At 49.1% G+C, this 23226-nt stretch overlaps 2 protein-coding genes across 5 annotated transcripts in view; one reads left to right on the top strand and one right to left on the bottom strand.

The window, feature by feature from the left end:
* CCNI (cyclin I) overlaps positions 1-6943 on the top strand; it is a 35717-nt gene extending 28774 nt beyond the window's left edge. For both annotated transcript variants that reach the window (XM_037392765.1, XM_037392758.1), the window contains 4 exons: positions 3133-3207; positions 3375-3515; positions 4352-4582; positions 5261-6943. In XM_037392765.1, the coding sequence (XP_037248662.1) occupies positions 3133-3207; positions 3375-3515; positions 4352-4582; positions 5261-5719 (906 nt within the window). In that variant the 3' untranslated portion in view covers positions 5720-6943. The remainder of the gene's footprint in view (positions 1-3132; positions 3208-3374; positions 3516-4351; positions 4583-5260) is intronic.
* A 6088-nt stretch (positions 6944-13031) lies between these two features.
* Positions 13032-23226, bottom strand: part of SEPTIN11 (septin 11) — a 61269-nt gene continuing 51074 nt past the window's right edge. The window contains exons 10-11 of one of the 3 annotated variants that reach the window (XM_037392725.1): positions 21017-21079; positions 15407-19436 (exon numbers count right to left, since the gene is read on the bottom strand). In XM_037392725.1, the coding sequence (XP_037248622.1) occupies positions 21046-21079 (34 nt within the window). In that variant the 3' untranslated portion in view covers positions 15407-19436; positions 21017-21045. Of the gene's footprint in view, positions 15010-15406; positions 19437-21016; positions 21080-23226 lie in introns of those variants that run through there. The other 2 variants (XM_037392744.1, XM_037392736.1) reach the window with 2 other exon arrangements.

Raw genomic sequence — 23226 nt, 5'->3', positions numbered from 1 at the left:
CGGGCCCAGCGCCCTCCGACAGTAATGTCAGGGACGGTCCCTACTCACCTTGTGATTTCTCTGGTGTTCTAACTGCATTTAATCTCATTTGTACCACCTAGAATTGCGGTGGGCACCTGCTAGCAGTGAACTAACTAGAGGAAACAAACATGAGGACAGGTCTGGGCCTGGCAAGTGTGCTAGTGCAGGGAAATGAAAAAATTATTAAAAAAAAGGGGGGGTGGGGGTTGGGAAGAAGATACAGCTTGAGGAGATTGCTTTTTGGGGGAGTAGTTCACTACTAACCTGCTCTATATCCAGTCTGACAGACTTAAGAGCTTCCTGATAGCAGGATACCAGTCAGACAGATGTGAAGGAGAGAGGTAAGGAGCATGGGTGCAGGCCATCAAAGTGATAAGCTGTCCCCTCCTGCTCTACGGAACAGAGAATGTATATATGCGCCCATTTGTTTCTAGGGCTGTTATACCATAGAAACTGGTGCTTTTTTCAAAAAAGGAAAGTTAAAAATCAGCATCTGGGATCTGCTGCTCTTCTGTCCCTGTAAGTCTGCTGCGGGAGCAAGTCAGATGTGCTGTGCTCGGGCTGTTTGGCACCCTTGCAAGTGACTGAACAACCTGAAATCCCTGGCCCTGAGTTGTGAAGTCAGGCTGTAGGTGGCCTTATCTCTTGGCATATTTGCTCAGTTACATTCCGTGCTCGTCAAATCCGCAGTCTCATCTGCATGTGTGTCTAAGCTCGTCACCAGCACTGTTGGGTAAACAATATAGCTTAGGAAATCTGAGCAGAAGAATGTGTTCTCAGCCTGTGCACTTGCATTTCAATATGACTTCGTTTGGTAGAATGCAGGCGACATCATCCATTAAGCTTTCCTTTAAATATTAATAAATATTGATAATACTTTCATTACAAGCCATGGAAGTTTTGGGGTTTTATTTTTAAAGAGATCTTAAAAGAGCCAATTTACTGAAATACTGAGTTGGGAAGTAGATTTAAATCCCTCAACAGCTAATGCCCTCGAGTACAGTTTTTCTTTCAGTAATTTGCAGCAGCCAAGAAGTCTGCAAAGAGAGTATGAGAAGATGAGTAAGGAGTCCACTGCGTGCTTCAGGCAGCGAGCAGGAATGTGGAAAGGTGTTTAGTCTGGGTGAGCATTGTTCAAACAGCTCGGGGCTTTGTGCTCCCTCTCCCAGTTTTCCTCTCCCATAAAGCTGTCATTCTTCTAATGCAGCTTAACTCCTGGATTTTTTACCAGGCGCTGCCATGTGGGATTTTATTATTAGGACAACTAGTCCCTTCCCTTCAGCGGGAACAGGCTTTGAAATTGTTCCAACTGGCTGCCCCTGGGGCTGTTACCCACTCCAGCAGTGCTGGTGTAACTCATTGCACAGCACTCGTTAACCCTCAACGGAGCGGCGCTTGCAGCCCATCCCAGCAGCGCCTGCTGGGGTGTGAAGAGCCAGCAAGGCAGGGAGAAGCTCCTGGGGGGGACCAGGGTGGTGACTGGGTTTCAGCATGCTTCGGCAGAAGACACAGTGTGTTCCTTCCAGGTCAGTCCCTAGAGGGGATGCACTTGGATAGAAGGAGACAAAATTATTGTTAAAAATAGTGGGGAGAAAAAGCTTCCCTGATGGTAGGAACCTGCTCTGGACACCTGTGCTTTTCCCTGAATGTGACACAGAAGGTGTCCTTCTTTGCTGAACATAATTTTGCGCTAACTTTACAGTTTTCTTTGAACCTGCGTGAATGGTCAAGAACAAGTTCCAGTCTTGCCCTAAGGGAATTCATTCTCTTTGCTTTCAGTGACACCTGAGTGCACAAGCAGATGTGGATGTGTGCACGCACTGCCCCCGCTCCCAAGTGTGGATTTTCTACACATATTTAAGTAGAAGTTTAAAATGACGCTAGGAAACCAAACCTCTAGGCATAGCATGGTCCTTTTTAAGTAACTAAGGCTGAGCGTAGGTAAAGATTTTCAGTTTGGATACAATCCTGCATTGTTGTGGGGGGGTTTTTTTTGGCACTCACCCTTCAGCTACCCCATAAACTCTGTTGCATTTGCTAAAATTTACCTAGCAAGAATAAATCGTGGCAGCAGTTCAGGTTGTAAGTAGATTTTCACATTTGGTGCAGGATTTTCACTTACCTTTGCTTTCAGCATCTTCTAATGTGGAGAGAAGAGCACCAGCTGCCAGTAGGCTGTCGGAGGTGGGGGCACGGCTCTGCAGCTGGCTACCCGCTCGGCTGCAGCAAGGTTTAGGAGCAGCGGCTCTGCACTTCCCGGCCCCCAGCCACTAAGGAGTTGCTGGCCGCATCCTATGGCTTTTATGCCGGTGCTGGAAGCGAAGTCAGACGGTCACATTGACAAAGATGGCTGCAGAGCGAAAACTCCAGCCGATGTGCCATACTCAGTTATGCGCGCAGCCTGGTCCATCGCAGGGACTGCCCGCATGCTTACAGCCACGCAGCCTGCGGCCCCCCTCTGCCCCCAGCTGAGCTGCAGAAAAAGGAGGTTTTGATGCACGTGAAGAATCACCCTTTCCCCTCCAAATTTTACTTACCCTGCCTAAAACAACTCACTGGAAGGGACCACCTCTCCTCTGACAATCCCTGCGCCACAGTTTTGAGAACTGCAATGTGAAATGACATGAGTAGTGGTTTTCACGGGTGTTTTACACGTCCCTTGGCAAGGACAGTGTTTCATAAATTACCTTCTTTTTCCTGCCTATTCTGTGTCTGACCCCCAGCAGCACTAGCAGCAGAGCTCTGCTGAAGCAGATGGAGTGGCAATATTTATTTTTTTTTGCCAGGTGACAGTCTGGCCCTTCTGATTCTCTCCTTCCTGTTTCTACTGCAGTGCCTAAACCCGAGCTCTTTCCACTCCAGCGCTGCACATCAGTGGGAGCCAGTTACGATCGCAGGGCTGGCAGGTTGCTGTTCTGCCTTACATCATGGAGTGTGGAGTTTTGCTTGGCACAGCTTGCCACCGCTGTGGCGTAGGAGGTCAGCCTGTCGATCCGGAACGCACTGCCTGGGCAGCGAGACCCTGGGGCTCAGGATGTCCGACCAGAAAGGATTGAGCATAATTTTTGCATCACATTCACACAGAGACTTCTCTGCTTTTCTGTACTGTAGGCCCGTCCAAAGTACTTGAACTGTATTGCAATCAGCTGCTTCTTCCTTGCTGCAAAGACCATTGAGGAAGATGAGGTAATTTTTTTTGTTCTTACCACCTTAGCATTGTGTGAACACAGCTCTTCCAGTCCTGCCTTTGCTTGCACATGGTGGCTGACGCTTGCCAGGACAGGAACGAAGCGTTTTGTGTGATTTCTATAATGACTGGTTCTCTCATTTCTTTTTTGTGTTGGCTTTTGCAGAGGATTCCAGTACTGAAGGTGTTGGCTCGGGATAGCTTTTGTGGTTGTTCTCCAGCTGAAATTCGCCGAATGGAGAAGATTATCCTGGATAAACTGAACTGGGATCTTCACATGGCAACGCCACTGGATTTCCTTCATATTGTAAGTGAAGGGCTGCTTGTGTTCTTTCTGGTGTCTGTCGGTGTACATAATGTATCGAGGTACCTAGACAAAAACTGTACCTGTAGGGGAGCGAAGACCTCAGGATGTGTTTGTAATTCCTCTGTACAAGTAGTTTCTGAAAGAAAAAGCCTTGCCAGAGAATTTCAGGAGACTTGTGACACTTGGGGTGCAATTTCCAAAACGTGGGCGTGCCATCTGACCATCTGGCCTGTTTTGAGGCATGTTAAGCTACACACTAAGACTCGCCAATCCTGAGAAACATTGCCTCATAATCTTAATTGCTAGTGCGTTTGCTCAGAGCTAAATGCCAGGCAGCACAAAAGCAGTTAAGTACAGCCATGGAGAAAGCGCCGATGCTGGGCGATGGGTATGCTCTGTGCCTGCTGCAGAAGGGCATGGCCAGAGAACCAGATTCATGGGTAAGGCAAAGGGACGGAAAGCGTCCTGAGGTTCTCTTGAATTTCATCCTCTGCTTGCTTGAAAAGCGGTTTTTGTCTAGGACACCAACTGCCAGACCTGCGTTGCCGGGAGAGAAGGGTGGAAGGGGGTAGGCTTTTGCAGAGCCCCGGGAAGCCTGGTTCCCCAGGCAGACGATGTGTACGATGCCAGGTCCTGCCAGAAAGGTGGCACCAAGCTGCTGGCAGGTTCAGCGCCTTGGTTTTTTTCCCCCACGGTGCAGAAATAGACTGTTAAGCTGGAGAATCCTTGTGCATCAGAGACGTGTCGCATGCCATTCTTGAAGTCTGACCTGGCTTTGCCTGTGGGGTTGCCTGTCAGCGACGCCAGCTGCCTCACGTGCTTGTTTCCCCCCCCAGTTCCACGCAGTTGCGGTGTCCAACAGGCCTCAGCTACTGACCATCCTGCCCAAGCTGAGTCCCTCTCAGCACGTGGCAGCGCTCACCAAGCAGCTGCTGCACTGCATGGCCTGTTACCAGCTGCTGCAGTTCAAGGGCTCCATGCTGGCGCTGGCCATCGTCAGCCTGGAGCTGGAGAAGCTGCTCCCCGACTGGCTGGCTCTCATCATCGAGCTGCTCCAGAAGGCACAGGTGAGGGGGTGCTGGTACCGCACATCGCAGCGGGGAGGGCCTGGGCGCCGCAGGAGGCTGTCTTGCTCCATACTCCAGTGAGCCGAGCCAAGCCAAGCCAGCCGGGGCTTTCGGATCCCCAGCTGCTGCTCTCTGCCTGCAGTTACGCTTTTGCAAGGATGGCGGTGCTTCAGCCTGAAGCGACGGTTTGTTTGGGACAGTTCTGCAAAGTTTTGATGGTGACTGCATGCAGTAGGTGACAAAGGGAGGAGCTGAGTGTCCTGGTGTATGCAGGCACTCTGCACTGCGGAGAAAACACCATCGGGGGAGAAAGTCCTGGTTAGCCGCTCAGCCATTCACGCTAAGTGCACGGGGTGGTCCTGACCGGTACTGCAAAGACAAACACTCCAGCTGCTGAAAATACGCAGCGAAACCTTCTAATATCCGAAAGGTTTCCCCTCTCCGCTATTCCCATGAGGCCTAAGAAGGAGCAGGGGTCCGCATCTTACCAAGTCATCGTGCTGGGGGTCTTTTTGGTCCTTTATCGCTTACTTTCTCCTGCATCCAGCATGTCGTTGAGAAGTGAGGGGCCTGGGTGGCGGTGCGCTCAGAGCCTTTGCCCTGCGCTGGCTGATGGCCTCTCCTCTCCTTGGCAGCGATCCCGTAATGCCGGTATCTTTGCTTGTCTTCCCCCTCCAGATGGATAGCTCGCAGCTGATCCACTGCCGGGAGCTTGTGGCACATCACCTTTCCACTCTGCAGTCTTCTCTGCTGCCCAATTCTGTATATGTCTACAGTCCCCTCCAGCATACCCTGGTGACCTGTAACAGAGGAGCGTTCAAATGCCAGCCCTCCTCTGTCCCAGGGCCAGGTTTCTCCAAGGACAACGGCAGGCCAGAAGTGCCAGTCACAGGTACAGCCGCGCTCTACCAGCGTCTGCCAGCTCCCAGCGGTTGCAAGCAAGCCTCTGCCAAGCGTAAAGTGGAAGAGATGGAAGTGGATGACTTCTACGATGGTATCAAGCGTCTCTACAACGAAGACATTGCTCCAGAGGTAGTGGCTCTTGAAAACATGGGCTCTGTTTGTGGCGCTGATGTCTCGAGGCAGGAGGGCAACGTTTCCCCTTGTCCACCTTTACAGCCAGTGTCTGTTATGTAGCTGTGGGCACACACCACCTGCTCCACCACAGCTACTCTAGAAACCGTGCAGAACCTGGCACCCTGTGTTCTCAGTGGGGGAAGAAGGGGCCATACCTTCTCAGGCTGAACTGAAGGGAGCCAAAAAACAGAAAAAAAAAAATCCCAACCCTTTTTTGAATTTTTTTCTTGTGCGGCTAATTATAGTTCCACTATTTAAGCACTTAAAAACACAAAAAAGTATAAAAATCTAAAAAAAGACCCAAAAACCAAACAAAAAAAGTAGCAAAAAATTGTTTCTTTCTAGTGTTGTCAGTTCCACTGTTTTTCTGCTCCTGTGTATTGTAACCCATCCTCCATGTCCAAGAGCTCACATCAGTCGTGCAGAGTTGTTCCAGGTTTCCCAGCCAACTACCACCTCTCTGATCCGATCTCCATCTGCTCCTTGCTCTCTTTCTGCTTGCTCCTTTTTTAATTCTCAGCAAGTCTTGTGCATGATGTTCTGTACTACCTGACCTTCACGACAGCTTTCTTTTTCCTTTCTAAAGAAAAAGACCTTTTTTGTTTTGTTAGCACTTTGGTGTTTAAATGTGATAATGTTTAAAAACTGGATTTAAATAAAAGGTTAGTCAGGAAAAAAACCAAAAACCAATGCTTGCAAGCTGCTCCACACTTAAGTAATAGCCACAGGAGTGTGAAAGTACTCTAGAAGAACACTCGGGCAGCCGGCCGCTGCTCTCTGTACCTTGCACAGAGACTTCTCCAGGTTGAAACAGTTTGTGTTTTCTAACACAGCAAACAGCTAATGGATTTTGTATCACTTCAACAAAAATGGTATTTTTTTCTTGTTTGCACTCAGTGTGGATTTTCACCACTGCTTGACTCTACATCAAGTGTAAACCTTAAATTGTGCAGAGTCTGTTTTTTTCCCCATATGTTTCTACGCTTAGCATGTGACCCGCGCTGCTCGGTGAGGTGCTGGGGCAGCTACGTACGCCTGAGGTTTGAAAGGTGTGTCATTATCAGCCACAAAACCAAAAGACCCTAACCCAGAAGTTTTGTGTTCATGTAACCTCTAACCAAGCGTAAAACCTTTAAAAACTTGTCTCTTAAATGTACACCTCTGTTTTCTCAGAATGACCTGTTCCAATTGTAAGCTCTCTCCACAGCCCTGAGGAAGGTATCGTACTTGGAGCCATTGTACTGATGAAAGCCTTCTGGTAGCAATAAAGAAAGTTGTCCTGGATTCCGAGTCTGGTGTTGTGCTTTTCACCCCCGTCCAGGATCGGTTTTACTTGGAGGCTGCAAGGGAGCTGCTCCGTGCCAGAGCTGTGGCAAAGCGACTTGAGGGGCGCTGGGCAGCCGGGGTGCCAGGGGAGCTGCACAACACAAACTCATCACCGCCTCTGCAGCGGTTCCAGCTCTAGCCCCAACTCCAGTGCTTCTCACTCCTTCCTCGGTCCCAAGGCTGGTCCCAAGGCTGTTCCTCTTCCCAGCTGAGCACAGGCCGCTTGGTGCATCCAGCTCACCCATCTTGCAGCCATCTCCTTTCTGGTATTCGGAACGGAACGCCTCGTTGGAGTCGTGTTTCCTGAGCTCAGGCTGGCTGTGGGTGCCTGCTTGCCTGACACCCCTTCCACTGAAAGGCACGTCTGGTAACGAAAAGGTTAGCACAGAATTCCTTTCTGCTCTTCTCTGTAAACTCGTAGGTTATGGAATTGATTCTGCTCTGTAATCTCACCTTCTTCCCGGCTGGTTTTGAATTTCAGGAGGAGCCGGCCCCTCCTGCCTCACATCTCCTGAGGTGCCATTGTTTTTGTTGCGCGGAGTCCACTGTGACAAGACACTTCTCGGGGTTTCAGCTCTCTTCCTGCCTGTGTCCTGGGGATCTCATCCCACAGACACATTTCTCGGCGGGGTGTGCACCTTCCTTTTCCCCTTCCAGCCCTTTCTGTCCTCCTTATGGTATAACCAGTCCCTGACCTTCTCTCTTCTCCCGTTGCTCGCTTTTCTTCGGCCAGGGTGCTGCGCAGGTTTGGGGCTTCACCTACCGCACCCCCAGCAGAACACCCCTTCGCTGCAAGAGCTCCGTCATCCTGACGCTCACTACTCCAAACCCACTGCAAGGCGAACACCTTTTTCTGTTAAATCACACAGCACAACAGCTCGAAATAAAAATAACTGCCCTGATTTCCAACACTAGATAAAACAACATTAGCATGAGAAAGATCAGAGCCAGGCCATTTTCACACTGAGCCAGGCACCCGCGGTTTCTGCACAGAGGGGAGCCTGTGCGCGCTTGCTGCGTGTGAGCGGCGGTTCAAGTGATCCAGCTTGAAGGGAGCAGCTGCTCAGCGCTCCAGCTGCACCCGCAGTCAGAAGTGAGCCAGGCCTCTTCCAGCGGTGCCAGCCTGCACCGTACACCGCTGTGGAGAGAGTTTTTTCAGGGAAGAAGATGGGCCCGAAGTGCCACGGCGTTGTCATCCCACGGCAATAAATCTAAGCCTCACCTTCCGCTGGCTTCTCCCCCTCCCCACGCTCCTTCCCACCCAGTTTCTGGGATGCACTCCCCATTCGGCTGCAGCAGCAGCAGCACACAGGCACTCGGGAGGATCCCGGCCCAAAGCCATCTGCAGACGCGCAGAAGGAGAGGAGTTGGCGCCGGGCTGGAGAAAGGAACGTGTTTGCTTGTGCCAGCTGGCGGGACCCCGGCTGGAACAGAAGGGGGGGAAGCTGGGCGTCAGGAAAGAGATTTGGGTGCTGCCGGAGCAGTTCTGCTCTACCAGATGTGCTGCAGCCGTGGTTGTGAGGCGCTTTGTGAGAAGGCAACAGAGTTTTCCTTCTCACCATTTTCTCCTCCTGCAAAAACCAACAGGACAAGAGCAGGTCCTGGCTGTCCCCACACCAGGCGCGTCCCCAGCTCGCACAGCCCTGGTAGCGGAGCCCTGCAGTGACGGAGCTAGGCTGCTGAGCTGTGCTGGGCCCCAGGTGTGCCATGTTTGCAGGCAAGAAACCTTTTATTTTTGTTGTTGCTTTGAGGAAAAGCAACAACTTTTGTTGTTTGCAGCAAAGGGGCAGGGAGATGCCTCTAGCGAGAAGCAGCTTTTGAGAGTCACAAAATTACTTTTACGGTACCACCAGCTGCCCTCAAAACTGCACTCGCTAAAGGCAGCGTTACTTCTGGCTCTGCAGGTATTAAGCACCACGCTGGAAAGGGTCAGGGCCCAGGAACCTTCCCAGCCCCCCTGCGCTGCACCAACCCGGAGTGCACCTGAGGCACCCGCCTGAAGAGGCAGGGCTCAAAACCTCCCCTGCTGCCAAGGCAGCCCTCACACCCCCGAGCCCCCAGCACCCAAGCACTTCCCCCAGCCCCGGAGCAGATCGCAGAAGGAGGCACCTTTTTATTTTGTTGGCGCTATGCACAAGTCCGCGCTTCTTGTCTTTCGCCTGGCTACAGGCAGCTCCAATGCAAACAAGGCTGGGACAGGCAAAGCTTGTCCCCAGTTGGGCAGATGCCCCCCTGCAGGGCCTGGCTGAGGCCGCTGCCTGGCTGTCTTCGTGCAGGCACTAGGACACTTGTGGGCCGGTTCCTAGCTGCGCTGCCCAGCAGCATCCTGTTGCCTTTTGCTCTTCTGGATGCAAAAGGAAAACTCCCGTCTCTGCCACTGGGAATGCACGGCCTGAGGTCATCTCCTTCCTCTCTGCTTTTCCTGTGAGCACACTAGATTTCAACGCACCCTTTCAACCCACCAGCACGTATGGAACGCATCCACTGAGGGAATGCCCGGTTGTGCCTGTGGTACCTTGATACACCCGAGAGCCCGGCTGCACCATCGAGGCGTACAGATGCAGCGGGGTACAGAGGATTCACCTGCAAAACTACTCGTGCCCCAGGTGCAGGCCCTGAGCTCTGCTGTGAGCCAGGGGCAAAACATAACCGGACTCGGAGCGCCAGCTTAGCCCTCCTGTCCTGGTGCTGACCTGGGTGGCTGAGCTGTACTTTAGGGACCGGCCACCCTGGGTCTCGGAGGCCAGGGCTGGCACACAAGCCTCCACAGGGGACTGCAGCAATGTCACAAGGTGCTCTTCAGCTCTGCAGATCTCCTCCTGCTGCTCGTGCAGCAGGCACCCATGTCCCAGGCCAGCTAGGGCCAGCAAGGAGCCCATGGAATGCAGGTCTGCATTGCTGGCTGCACTGGTGGACAGATTTGCAGTGTTTTGCAGCTAAAAAGGCGATGTTCAAAGACAGGCTTGCCTTTCAAAATGAGCCACATCCCAGCCCGATCAGCTCCCCCACATAGCAAGGTCCAGCTGATTTGGAAACAACCTGCATTGCCAGAGAGAAAATACATTTCCCACTTCTCACATTTCCTCCCCACAAAAAAAAAAAAAACAACCAACCACCAGGCAACGACACAGCCCGAATGCAGCCCTCACCCATCGCCTCGCCACTCCGGTAGCAGGCTGACTTGTATGTTGTTCCCACTGTCAAAACACAGGACCATCCTGGAGCGCTGCCAGGGCTGCCTGTTACACAGAGGAGAATATCCCCTGATGCCCGTGACTTCTCATATTCATGTGGCCTTCCCCCAAACTTCACAGCACCCCAATGCTTCATGCCGCGGACCTAGCGAAGATGGCGAGCACTGGGTCCGCCTGGTGTAGCAGAGGCCCAGAGCAGCAATGGCAGGAGTGCCGCTGAGCACAGGGGTCAGGTGAACGGCCAGCTGGAGGGAAACCAGTTGTAAACTGCAGGCTCAGTTCAGTGCTGCCTCACCTCCCTCTGGGGCAACGGGATAAACCCATTCCATGCACAAACCCATGCACGCCGCTGCTCAGCACAGTGCCCCAAACCCCAGGGAGCACCCGGGCGCGTGGCAGCCGTGTTTCGGCAGAGCACTGCTACTTGTTTCAAAGCCGCCTAGCAATACTCCCAGCTCACCTTTATGTGCCGCGCAGCTGTTACTCTCTGCAACACCCCATCTTCCCTCAACATCTCACAGGGGTTTGCTTTGAAGACCTGATAGCAGTAACCTCTCTGCAATTTTCTCCACAACACTGCCTCAGAGAGATACCGATTCACCTCCTTCGTCCCAGTTAGCCCGGGGGGATCATTCATAAAGTATTTCTCTCTTACACAAGACCTGCAGATAGTGAGCATGGGGGAGATGCTCGTTCCTCAAGCAGCTGGTAGGTGGATACCTCGGTCCCCTCTGGCAGGCACGCTGCCACCCAGCCCGCAGCCACATGGCACTGCGCCCCGCCGGCTGCTGCCATGGGGCACGTCCAACCTGGAAGCTGCTCCTAGCTCTGCACTTTGGGAGCTCCTTAAAGCTCTTTTACTCCCCAGCAGCAACAGGAGGGTTAAGCCCACAAACGATTTTAAACTAGCTTACTCCTGTGGATGAAGCGGCTTTCCCAGCTCTGCTGGGGGCATCTGATGACACCAAGCGACAAATAACCCCTCTGGGCTGTCCAACAACGGGTTTCACACTGCAATTACCTCCCCACGCTGACACCTCTTCCCCCAGGAGCTGCGTGCCATGGAGGAGCGAGCCAAAGGCACAGCACCAGCCCCTCCGCCCAGCACAGAGGTGCGGGGAAGCCTTGGCAGCGCTCCTGCAGCTCAGCCCTGTCCAACACACATCTCGCTGCAAACACCGCCTGCAGCGCCCACACATGCTTTCCGTTCCCCTCCCTCTGCCCCAGCATCCACCACCACCAGACTGGTGGATGTCAGATGTTTCAACTCGTTCCCCCCTCTTAAAGTTCCTTGTGCCTCTGTTCCCTATGAATTTACCTTTAAAAATAGAAAACAAAACCAACGAACCAAAAAAGCCCAAACCCCAAAACCTTCTGCAGATACCATCCGCCACAACAACCTGGGGCAACAAGTTCCAGAAGGGTACTGCCTGCTCTGTAAGAACGTTACTCTGTGTTTTGAGCTGATTTCCTTTTAGCTACGTGCTCTCTGGTTCTAGTCGGACAGCGGGGTAACTAGCAGGTCAGCACCCACCACCATCATCATAACTTAGCAGACTTTGTAACACAGAATCAGGCTAAATAAATTTAGGCTGCAAGGGACCTCTAGAGGACACCTGCTGCAACCTCCAAGCTCACAGCAGGGCTGATCCTCCCTCTCATCTCAGCCTTTCTCTCTCCAAACTGAGGCCTCCAAGCCTTTGCAGTCTCACCTGGCAGGCTGCTGCTCCATCCCATTTTGTCATTAGTGCCCTTCTCTAACTCCACTACGTCCTTCTGGAGACATGAAGTCCAGAGGCGCATGCAGGACTCAAGGCACCAGCACAGCAAAACTCTACAGCTGCAAAATAAAGGCAGGTCATGTAAGTGTTGGCATTTGGTTTGCACTTACCTGCTTCTTTTTATATAAAGCTTTTAAAAAAAAAAATTCTATCTGGATTTAGAAGTCAACCAGCAAAAGGGTTTTGCCCTTCTTCGAACCTTCTTGACAGAGGAGCACTACTGGTGGGTCACCTAGCCCTGAGCCCCTCCAGCTGCTGAGAAACCACCTCCTCCAGTACAGCCCTGCACTTGCAAAGGGCACAAGTGCCCTAAAAGTCGAGGTCTGCAGAGCTCCTGGCAAAGCCCAGGGCTGACCCGGCAGACGGGAATCCATCGGGATACTCCTTCAGTGTTGCCAGCCTGCAAATTTGGTCATGACTTCCTACTGACACACAAGATTTCAGAGTCACAAGGCACAGCTACATGGCTAAGATTCCTCTCTTTAGGTACAGGAAAAAAAAACCCAAACAACACACCACCACCTAATTTTTTTCTTCTTACTTGCAGTAAATGATGCCCAGCCACCCATGACCAACCCTGGGTCCCAAACCATCCCAACATGGGTGAGCTGACACAAGGTAGAGCCCAGCAGAATAGCTCTGTGCCCATCCAAGACCATGAACTAAATACGTAAGTGACTATTTCATGAGAGGGCTATAGCACAGCGGTGGGATTTTATAGGCTAGACGCCTACCACCAGATAAACCCACACCACAATTTTTAAATGAAGGCAAAAAAAAAAAAGTCCAAGGAACATGAGAAACATAAGAAGAGGATTCCCTCCCCAAAACAGGGGCACTGGGGAGGGTCTCACTGCCCAGGGTGCTGCAGGGGCCATCCCACAGGTGGGGTGGCCTCTGGGCAAGTAACCAACAGGTATTTTGGCAAGTTGGAGGCTACCACCATGGAGGGGGTTGCAAAGACAAGCCACGACAAGGCCCCTGGGTGGTCCCTGACACTGCAGACTGGCCTAGGTGCCAACACTGAAAAAAGAGAGACACAGCACTTGTAAATGGGGTGTTTTAATGGGCAAGACATTTTCTCAGTAAACAGCAACCGCCTTCATGCGCAGAGAACCCCAGGCCAGAGGTGAGTCGCCCTGGATGAGGCACAGGGGTGGCTCAAGGACCAGCAGCCCCAGTCCCGCAGCAGCCCTTGGCTGCAGGGTTACCGATTCACTTCAGATAACGTGTGGCTCGGCCCGTCACTTTTTGCTAGGTATGGCTGGCCCGGTGCATGCAGAGCTGCTGCCTAAGCCCTGTCAAAACAAGAAGGCTTCCCTCCTGCAACCTGCTCCCAGTTAGCAAAGCACCTGCGGTTTTGCAGAGTAAGAAAGGACTTGACACAGGCAAGGTTTAATCCAACAACACCCTCAAGGCCTCAGCCTGTGCGGCGGTAGGGACTCTGTTTCATCTTCCAAAGGCTGGATGTGAAATGTTTTCTAGATCTGGCTCTCCTGGTAAGCACCAGTGGCTGGAGTGCAGACCCTCACCTGAGAGTGCTGAAGGCTAAGGAGTGGGGCAGGCCCCGTTGTCAGTATCAATGCAAAATCTGTCCTAAGCTACATTTGTGCTAATATCCCTATCCCTTCAACTTGAGCAACGGTCAGCAATTCCATTTACATACCAGGTAAATCGTTACAGCATACGCGCAAGGCCAGTATTTAATAATCTTCCCGATTGTATCTATAAAGTCACTTAGTTGGCTGCAAAGGTTTTCCAGGATAAACAGTTCTTCTGCCACTTTAGAAAAATACCACCAGGCTGGCGGGAGTGTCTAACCCTTGTCACTGAAGAGTGCTGAAAAATATTGTGCTTCTTTAAAAAAACCCAGCAGGTTTCAGCAGAGACCCGTGGCAGCTTGCGCTTCGCACACAGATTGAGGAGGCAAACCCTGGATGATTTAATAGCATCTTTTCCACGGCAGGTTAAAGGAGGTGAATTCCTTGATTAAGGGTCACAGATGAGAAGAATAAATCACTAGTATTCGGTTAAAGGAAAAAAAAAAAAAAAAAAAAGTGCATCACCCCACATGAAAAAATATCCAGAGAGGATCATCAGGCTGTCCCCTTCCATCCACCCCAACCCAGCTAGAGGTCACTACACACCAAGTTTACGAGCTTTGTTTTTACCTTCAAACAATCCTTTGGCACTTCTCAAGCTTTTTGACTGAATTCACTTCCAAAGTAAACAAGTTAGAAAGTTGAACAGCTATCCCATGTTCAGGATTGGTAAAAAAAAAATTATCACTAATTAGGCTTCATGAAAACAAAATGAAGCCCTCAAGCGAAGTACAAGTCCGTGCAGCTCAGTTGTACAAGAAGAGATACCTACTTTGCTCAGACGCAGGCAGATCAGCCAGAAAACAGTAAGGCCTTGGCTGCCCAGAACAGGCTCCATCAGCACATGGTGTGCGACAGCCATCCCCGCCTCGTGTGGCTGTGGACTGAAAACAAGAAGTCACCCAGGTCTAAGGACTTATTTTCAGCACGTGTCGGAGGAGCACAGGACGTACTTGTGATGAAGCTGTGGTGTCCAAAGCAGCCAGACGTGTTCTTTAGGGGCAGAAATGAAATACTCCAGCTCTACACACTCACCCTCATTCACAGTCCGTCATTCTATTTGTCATCAGCAACACGTGTGTATTATGGCAAAAGGAAAGAAAATGGGAGGGGGGAGAAAAGAAAACCCACAAAACTAACCCGGTGCAGTATGTCACATCATGGCCAAGCTCTCTCCTTCAGCCGTTACCTCTGTCATTTTTGGAAGCCTCAATTCTGTCGGAGACACGCTGGGAGCAGACAGATCCCGCACAGAGACACACAGCACAGTGCACCCTCAGACGCACAGGTGAAAAACAAAAAGGGAAGGAGAGAAGGGCAGACGTGATGGAAGAATGAGATGGCTCTTCTCCTGGTGCCCGTAGCTGCAGGCTCTTCCAGTGCCCTACTGTCCACTGGGAGAGAGGGTGTGGGGGCTTTGGCAAGATGACGTTTACATAAAGAAGAAGCTACAGAAAAAGAGAAAAACAGAAAAGAAAAGAAACAGAGATTCAGAATTGAAATGAAAAAGTGGGAGAGAGAAGAGAGAGAGAGAGGAAAAAAAAAAAAAGGAGGAACAACATTTTAAAGGAAGTAAGCCATGAAGGAAGGAATGCGCCAGGGAGGTGTCATACAACCCAACTATACCGGGGAGGCCTGGACCTCTCCAAGACACCAGCTGATCTGGAGAACAAGCTCACAACGGCCACAAAAAGCGACTGACAAACACTAGCACAAACCTACGGAGGCATCTCCAAAACACAACCCAGCTGCTGGGAAACTTCGCGCTGCCTCGGCCTCTCCTTTCACACAGTTACAAAATGGCAACAGCAAAACAAAGTCACAAAGGCCACGCAAAGACCAAGGCATTTGGGTAAAAATATATTTCCTCTCCCCACTTCAAGTGTTGGCACTATTTGCGTATATAACCTAAAGCATATACAAGAAACGACTGAGTTTAGCTACAAGGTTATTATTCAATTTGTAGTTCAAAAACTGAAATATTTTAACATCAAATAAAGTGACAATATCTAACAGATGCATACATATAATTTGCATTAACACTGTATGTAGGTTAAACAATTATTTAGTTACAAACACAGGTTATTTTCAAATAGCAAGGTAATAAAGTTCTACATCTATAGTTTAAGGCAATCGGGATATTAAAAATGTATACAAATACAATATTTCTACCGCTGTTCACAGCTTTATTTTCTGTTAATTAAAAAAAACCCTTCATATTTGTATAGTTCCATGCTGATACAGGCTGATGAGAGCATCATGGATATTATACACTGCAAATGCAACCAGGGTCCTTGGAGAAGAGACAAACACGCGGCTCTTCTAACACCTTAGAAGGGCAAACGGTAACTGGATTCAAATGGACATTATCTGATATGATCACAAACAAAAAGACATTTCCATTTTCACTTGGACGTTTTAGGAGAAGCTGAATGAGAGCTACCTGGAGAAACACTGGTCATGTTAAATAAAGACACGCTGGAAGAGAGACACAGAAATCCAAATCTCCTCGACAGGATGTCAAGCTGTCAAAAGCACACAGAGGGGGTGACACCAGCTGCAGTTTTCGGGCTGGCGGGGAGCCCAGGGTGGGTGTCCGTCACTGTTCCCCCCCTCCCTGGCAGCACCACACGCTGCAGGAGATGCAAGGTGATGGTGCATGGAACGCCTGTGAGCTCAAAGGGCACCTTCCTACTTACTGCCCTCCTGGACAGGAACAGTGCAACCCCAGTGAGGTTTTAGGGGAGCAAACCCTTGTTCACCTCTGCCTTTTTGGCCGACTGCCAGACACACGCGTGCCCACCTCTACAGAGCTATCGCGGCCCCTCTCAGCGACCTGGATTTTGCATGTTTTCCCATTCTGAGGGTTCACTCCATGCCCTGGGAACACCATCATCCCAGAAACACACATTTTAGTGTGCTTTCCTGGTCCTTTTTATTATCCTAAGGTTTGAAATCCACCTTGTCAGGAACATTCGGCATTATCAGCTAGTTACCATCACTGCCTAATGCACATTAAAGGCTGCAGTGCCTCTCAAGCCAGGCTCCTGCCCATGCAACTGCCTCCCACAGTTCCACCAGCTGGCCTGGTAGCTTCAAGCACGCAGAGAAGCTGCGCAGCGTTGCTTTAGGCATCCAACAGAAGCTGGAAGGCATGTTCCCTACGGCTTCTTTCCAACATCTTGGCAAAAGCAGATTATTGCAGAAAGTTTTAAAGTAGTTTTAACCATGCCACTTGTAAGGAAGCGGACTTAAAGACACACCCCCCAGAAAAAACACACCTGGTTTCATATCAGTAGTGAAGCAGAAAGGGTGAGTCTTTTACTCCTGTACTTACATGCAAAGGTAAAAGCACATCCAACTAGATGTGAGTGTATGATTTGCTCCATGCAGAATCAGGTGCTACTGTGAAAAAAGGCATAAGTAAAGAAAGAAGTGCAGCAGTAACAAGCTAAACATGGCCTGGGAGTTTAAGGGAAAAAAAAAAAAAAAAAAGTCATTAACATCTCCTTGGCAAAAAACCCAAACCAGTACCTTTAACTTCTGCAAGTTCACAGTTTATTCCCAGTTTCTCCAAAACAGCTTACTTTTGGCTGGAGAAAGAAACTCAACCAAAAATACATTAACACACTTGGCCACAGCTTTCTGTTAAAAAAATAATAATAAAAAATATGTATAGCTAGACATAGCTGATTTCCCCTGCCAAACATCCCTTGAAGGGCTGTTAAATGAAGCAGAACAAATAAACGTTAAAATTAGTTTTCTACTTGGCACAAAATGTCGGTAATTAAAAAGAGGACATGCACAGAGACAGCTGAAGCACAGCATACCAACACAAGTATTCAGTGATGTGCATATGATGCCACTGTAAAAAAAACTGACAAAATCCAAACTTATTCCTTGATAACTCAAGATTTTAAAGCTTGATTTGCCAGAAGACACAGAACCATAGTTTCATTTTTCCAAACAACTCCCTAGCAAACCTATTGAACTTGACAAAAAATGCATCATGATTAATAAGACCAGGTAAAAAAAACACACCCCAACACCACACCCAAAAAACAAACACATGGAAAAAAAAAAAAAAAACAGAAGAGAAAAAGGAAAAGTCTCAACTGTTTCATTTCCAGCTTATTCATCTTCAATCAATTTTTGCTGTCTGTCTAAGACACTGTATTTAGATGTCCTCTTCCCAAAGCCATGTTTAAGCAGTGAAGGTTAAAAAGCAAAACAACACAAAGGCCAACCTCCAAACACATTTCACAGTCCAGCACTCCAAAAAAGGTGGTAATTCTGCCTTTTTTTTTTTTCCCCTCCCAGAGAGGCAAGAAACTCCATCCCAGAAACAAGCAAAGAACTGCAGTGTGCAAGACTTAAGTGGAAAGAGTTATTTAAGAGTGCTTTAAGGAAAGAAACAGGAGACTACCTAGCTAGGAGCAGTGGAAATGCTGGCTGTACATCAGCAGAAGAGAAAGAAATCCAGAAGTCATAGAGTAAGCATGGCTCGCCACTTCTTGGGAAGGAAGGGAAAGAGCCTGTCCGAAAAGCAATAGCATAGAAAATACACATTAAACAGACCAATATTCACCCGTGCTGGCCACGCAGCGAGGCCTAGCTGATGGTAAGTCCCCTTTGCACATTCAAGGGACATCTGAATGGGACGTTGTCCCTGGCGCAGGAGGGCTGGTGGGGAGCGTAGGGAATGTACGTCTAGGCACCTTCTCTCCCGTGACATGAAATTCTGGATCCCACAGCTTTGCAAGTCTGTATTTAAGTGCATGCAGGAATCCTTCTAGAATCATAGAATCATTTAGGTTGGAAAAGACCTTTAAGATCACCAAGTCCAACCGTTAACCCAGCACTGCCATCACTAAACCGTGTCCCTCCTGAAGGCTCTAAGAGGATGCTGAAGGCTATGCCTTCCCCCTTACCCAGGCATTTGATTCCACAAGGACTTCTAAGTCTTCCTAAGATCACACGCATTGGAAACCAGGTACTATTTGAAGTGAGGTTTCAAAGGTTACGGTCAGGCAAGTAACCCATGGAAAGCAGTAATAAGGTACGGTCCTCCCAGGCACCTGCAGCGCCGCTCGGTTCCCACCGCAGCATTCAGCAGGTAGCTACTACACTGAACTGGAAGGGTGGCTGTGAAAATATGCCAGCACATGACAATAAATCCAAGCCAACTACTACGATCAAGTCAAGACAACAAAAACAGGAACTAATAAAAAAAAATCATGCAAATGTAATGGCATGCAAGGTCAGTTAAACTTTGGTTATCTACACACACATACCCCCCCCTCCCTCTCCCCCAACAGCGGGACTCGTAATTGCTGTGACACATTAGCTATTGAAGGAATAGGGTCGGACTAAACTTCAGGGTTTAGCCACACCAGGGACAGGGCTATGAGCCAGTAATTCCCTGCGGCTGGTTTCTGCAGAGCCAGGGACCCCCTTCAGCCCAGGGCTGCTGCAGCCAGCCCTCCGAGAGCCGGGTATGCCAGCAACACTGAGGACCTGACCCAGTCAGTGATGATCACCTGAGCTGCTGATGTCCAGCCCTGACTCTCAGTTCCAATTTGGGGCCAAGAATGATTTGCTGCTGCTGGTTTTGACAAGAAGAATATATGGTATCGTTACTTTGCCCCTCCACCCACACCTGAACATCCAGTTGCATACAGTCCTGTACCCAATCCTTCTTCCTTCTTGTTCCCACTATGTTATTAGATGAGTTAATAGTTATTCATGTTAAAAAATGAAGAAAAAAAAAAGAAAAAAGATAAAAGAAAGAAAACAGATGGCAGAGACACATTACTGCAAAAGCAGGTGAATGCAGGAACATCCTTGGCTTGACAGGCTTTATGTGAAGCTTGCACTGCAAGTTAAAAAAAAGAACAAAAAAACAAAAAAGTTAGCAATAATTGAACTCAAAATGGAAAAAAAAAATCAAAATCAAAGAAAGCCGGGAGAGCCAACACCAGCAACCCGCTCTAGTGGATGGGCATGCAGATGGATTATGGAACTATAAAGAAATTAAACCCTGAGGCTGGGCTCTACTCCAGCCTATGACAAGCAAAAGCAAAAAGAAAAACCAAGGGGCAGGACTACCTGAACCACCAAACACATCAGGTAGTCAAGGTTACAGGCGGTAACCACACAGCGGCTGGTGTCTTTAAGCTTCATTTTTTCAGAACGTGCATGGCCGGGGCGTACAGTTGCAGGTGTCCTGTTTGGGTCACGTTACGGGGTGCTCTCACGGAAGGCTCTGTGTGTAGCCTCACCCAAACGCAGGTGTCTCAGGACTGGGCACCATGATGTCTCCCAGCACTTTGGCACATCAGCATTCGGACACCAAGTCAGGTCCTTCAGACACCAACAAACCCCTCTTTTTACAGGGCGTTGGGCCAGGCCCTGACACATGTCGCAGCTCAGGTTATAGCTGAGTGTCACATCTTGGGGACTGCTTTGGGGCTAAGCATGACTCGTTGACGGCCAGACCAGCCACATCGGGCTGGAAATTATTGTGTAGAAAGGAAACTGGAAAAAAGTTTTTAATCTAATTTTCAGAAGTAGCTTGAAATAAACAGAAACAGAGCCCAAACAGATGGTCCCAGCTCCTGGGGGGGTTGAGGATGAGCACGTAACACAACAGCACATGTTGAGGCATGCATGTGGCCATCTACCAAACAACAGGCAAGCACCAGAAGGCTATTTGCTGCTCCTATTTGGTTTTGCCAAGTCCATTGCCAGGAACCATCTCCAGATTGTTCAGGTTTAAAGCACAGTCCCATCCCAAAATTTCAGCAGGGCCTTGGTAAGTATGCCCAGTCCCATGTTCGGGGAAGCACTTCAGTACGTGTCTATGCTACAGTCACACAACTGCCTGAGGTACATCGATGTGCTCTCCTGCAAACAGCACACTTCTGTCATCAGGCCTGAGCTGCAACAACTTTACCTCAGCTACAGGAATCTGAGAAATGGATTACTAATTTTTTAAAAAGGTATTAAACCCCCAAGCTGTTCCTACAGGAATAGTCTGGAAATCAAGCAGGCCACACTCTCCCTCATGGAGTTAGGCCAGCAGCAGATTTCACCCTGAACCTTCCCTCTGGCTTGTACAGCACAGGGGAAAGTCTGCTGTCCAAGCTGGAGAACTCTAATCCCACCTCGAGAAAAAAAGCATTCCCGTGAATGACTTTCTGGGGAGGCTACAATGATCGTGCATGGCAAGGATTTCCTCTGGCAACTGCACAAGAACCACCACAGTCCATGTCAGCACAAAGAAAGGTGGAAAGCCTTACCTATACAAACTGCAGCTGTTCAGTAGAGTGCAAGGAGAAACTTAAAGCCTTTAGAAAAAACAAGGTATGCTACAAGGCAGAAGCATCAGCATTTCCCTTTAAAGCCTCTGTTAGTAATTCAGACACTAAAGAACAATCAAAGGAGTTACGGCACCTGGTGTGGAACGACACTGAAAGGACACACTAAAACACGTGCATGTTCCTCATGACTGGATTTCTGTGAATGCATCAGCAAAGCAGAAACTGTGTTTGTCACAGTGGCTAGAAACATCCATGGATCACACCCACAACACTGTGCATGTGCCAGCCAACTTCACAGAAGCAAATAGTAGCTAACACTGATGACCAGAAGTTACAAAACGTCCCGGACTATTGCATACTGCACTGGTCTCGTATCGAAGAGGTGAAAAAACTGACTGCAGAGTTCTTACAAATATTAATATACTGCACTGGTCTCGTATCGAAGAGGTGAAAAAACTGACTGCAGAGTTCTTACAAATATTAATATACTGCACTGGTCTCGTATCGAAGAGGTGAAAAAACTGACTGCAGAGTTCTTACAAATATTAAGCTACCAACTCTGTTTAAGAAATAAGATAAAGAGTCCTCAAAATTTTCCATTCTTTTTAGGAAATAGGTCACCACATCTGCACTCTCACATGAGAGAACACCAGTGTTTCAGCCTATCCTGTTTACAGGCGTCGTTGCAGAACGGTATTTCAGCATGCTTGGACGTTAGCTGCCAACACGCTGTTTCTAAGTTCAGCATGACACTGATCCGCCTGTAATGATTTTCTACCCACGCAGAGCATGCAGCACGCAAGCACTCGATGTATTTCAGCGGGTGCCGAAGGCCAGGTTCTCAGCACAAAGCAGCAAGGCTCCATAGGAGCTACATCAATTGACATCAGCTGAGGAAGTAGCCCTAGGCCCTCCCCACCTTCCCCAGGGAAGCCAGGGGCAGAAGCAACAAACGACAGGCACCAAACCAGCAGTAGGGACAGGGGACATGCAGCGAGTGTCAGCCTAATTTCCCAAAGTATAAAAATATACTAGTATATATGCAATACAACAGAATCTCGTGGGCTCACGCTGCAAGACAGCTAAGACCTGACTTCAGTTCACAGGTTAGCAAGGGAGAGAAAGTGTCTGTACCACATTCCTACTGGCATTTTGGTTCTTTCAACAGTGACAGCTTAGTGTTAATCGAGTAGGTTACTCTGCCAGGGTCTGCCAAGGAATGCACCCCTTCACTACCAGCTATTAAGAGAAGTGTGGAACCGTCATTTTTGTGTGGGGGTTAAAGAAGCATTTTCCAGTGAGATCTGCTGCATCACCATCTATACAGCTTTCCTGATTGCAGTTATCAACTAGTGCCATTATCACAGGTGACCCAGAAGGGACTCGCACAAGTATCCCCTTGCTAGGTACGGAAAAACCAGAATTAGGACAGGAGGCCTCAGAGCAGCCTGTGTTACAGTAACCTGACTTGCTGCACTATCCAAACAAGCCAGGCACAGTCTGCTTCACCTCTGCAAGGTCTAGCTGGCTTCACTGTATATATCCCATCTACGTGGACCGCGTGTTCTGGTTTTTCAAGCCCAGTGAAGTAGCCAGTATCATGTCATATACAGGGGTCTCTTGCACTAACAGCAAGCTAAACCCAGCCATCTCTGAGCACAGGCTGCCAGAAGGAGATTATGTCAATTTGGATCAATTTAGAGCTCAAGGTTTTCAGCGGAGCTCTGCAGTGACCTAACTGAGCCCAAGTCAATGGCAACGTTCCTCCAGTTTCAATGGAAGCAGAGTTAGGTCCAAACTGAGCACATCGGAAAACCTCACCTCCAAATATCAACTGTGGGACAGGCTCTGCCCACAGATAGGCTTGGTGCCCACTAAGTTGCTCAGAGTACTGGAGGGTATAGGATTACACTCCTACCATACAAATATAAAATAGTAGAAAACAGTGCCATTATCTTCACTAAAAGGTATGGGTTTCTTAGCTTATTAAGTCAAGTCGATACAACCACAAAAGCCATTGACCTGCAATTACGGTACCATAGTAGTTTGTTATTTAAAAAAACAAAACCAAACCTTCATGTCTTCAAAGCAAGCTTCCAAGTATTCACTTTTGGCACTAGCATTTCCCATGTAAAAATAACATGGTGGGTTTGGTTTCTAATCTATGTCTACTTACAACTATAGCCTTAAGGAATGGGAACTGGAGACTACTGTTGCATGAAAGAAAGGACGGGTAGAGACCCCCTTAACAAATTTGGCTCAGACAGATAAACCTGACTCCAGAACATCCCAGAGCTGTTCCAGATGCTGCTGGACAGATCACAGGCCAAACCTCCACCATCC

Source organism: Falco rusticolus, chromosome 1 (assembly GCF_015220075.1).
Source record: "Falco rusticolus isolate bFalRus1 chromosome 1, bFalRus1.pri, whole genome shotgun sequence".
In the NCBI taxonomy this organism is placed as follows: Eukaryota; Metazoa; Chordata; class Aves; order Falconiformes; family Falconidae; genus Falco; species Falco rusticolus.
Note: the sequence above shows the minus strand (reverse complement) of the source record. Positions and strands in the feature narration are given on the sequence as shown.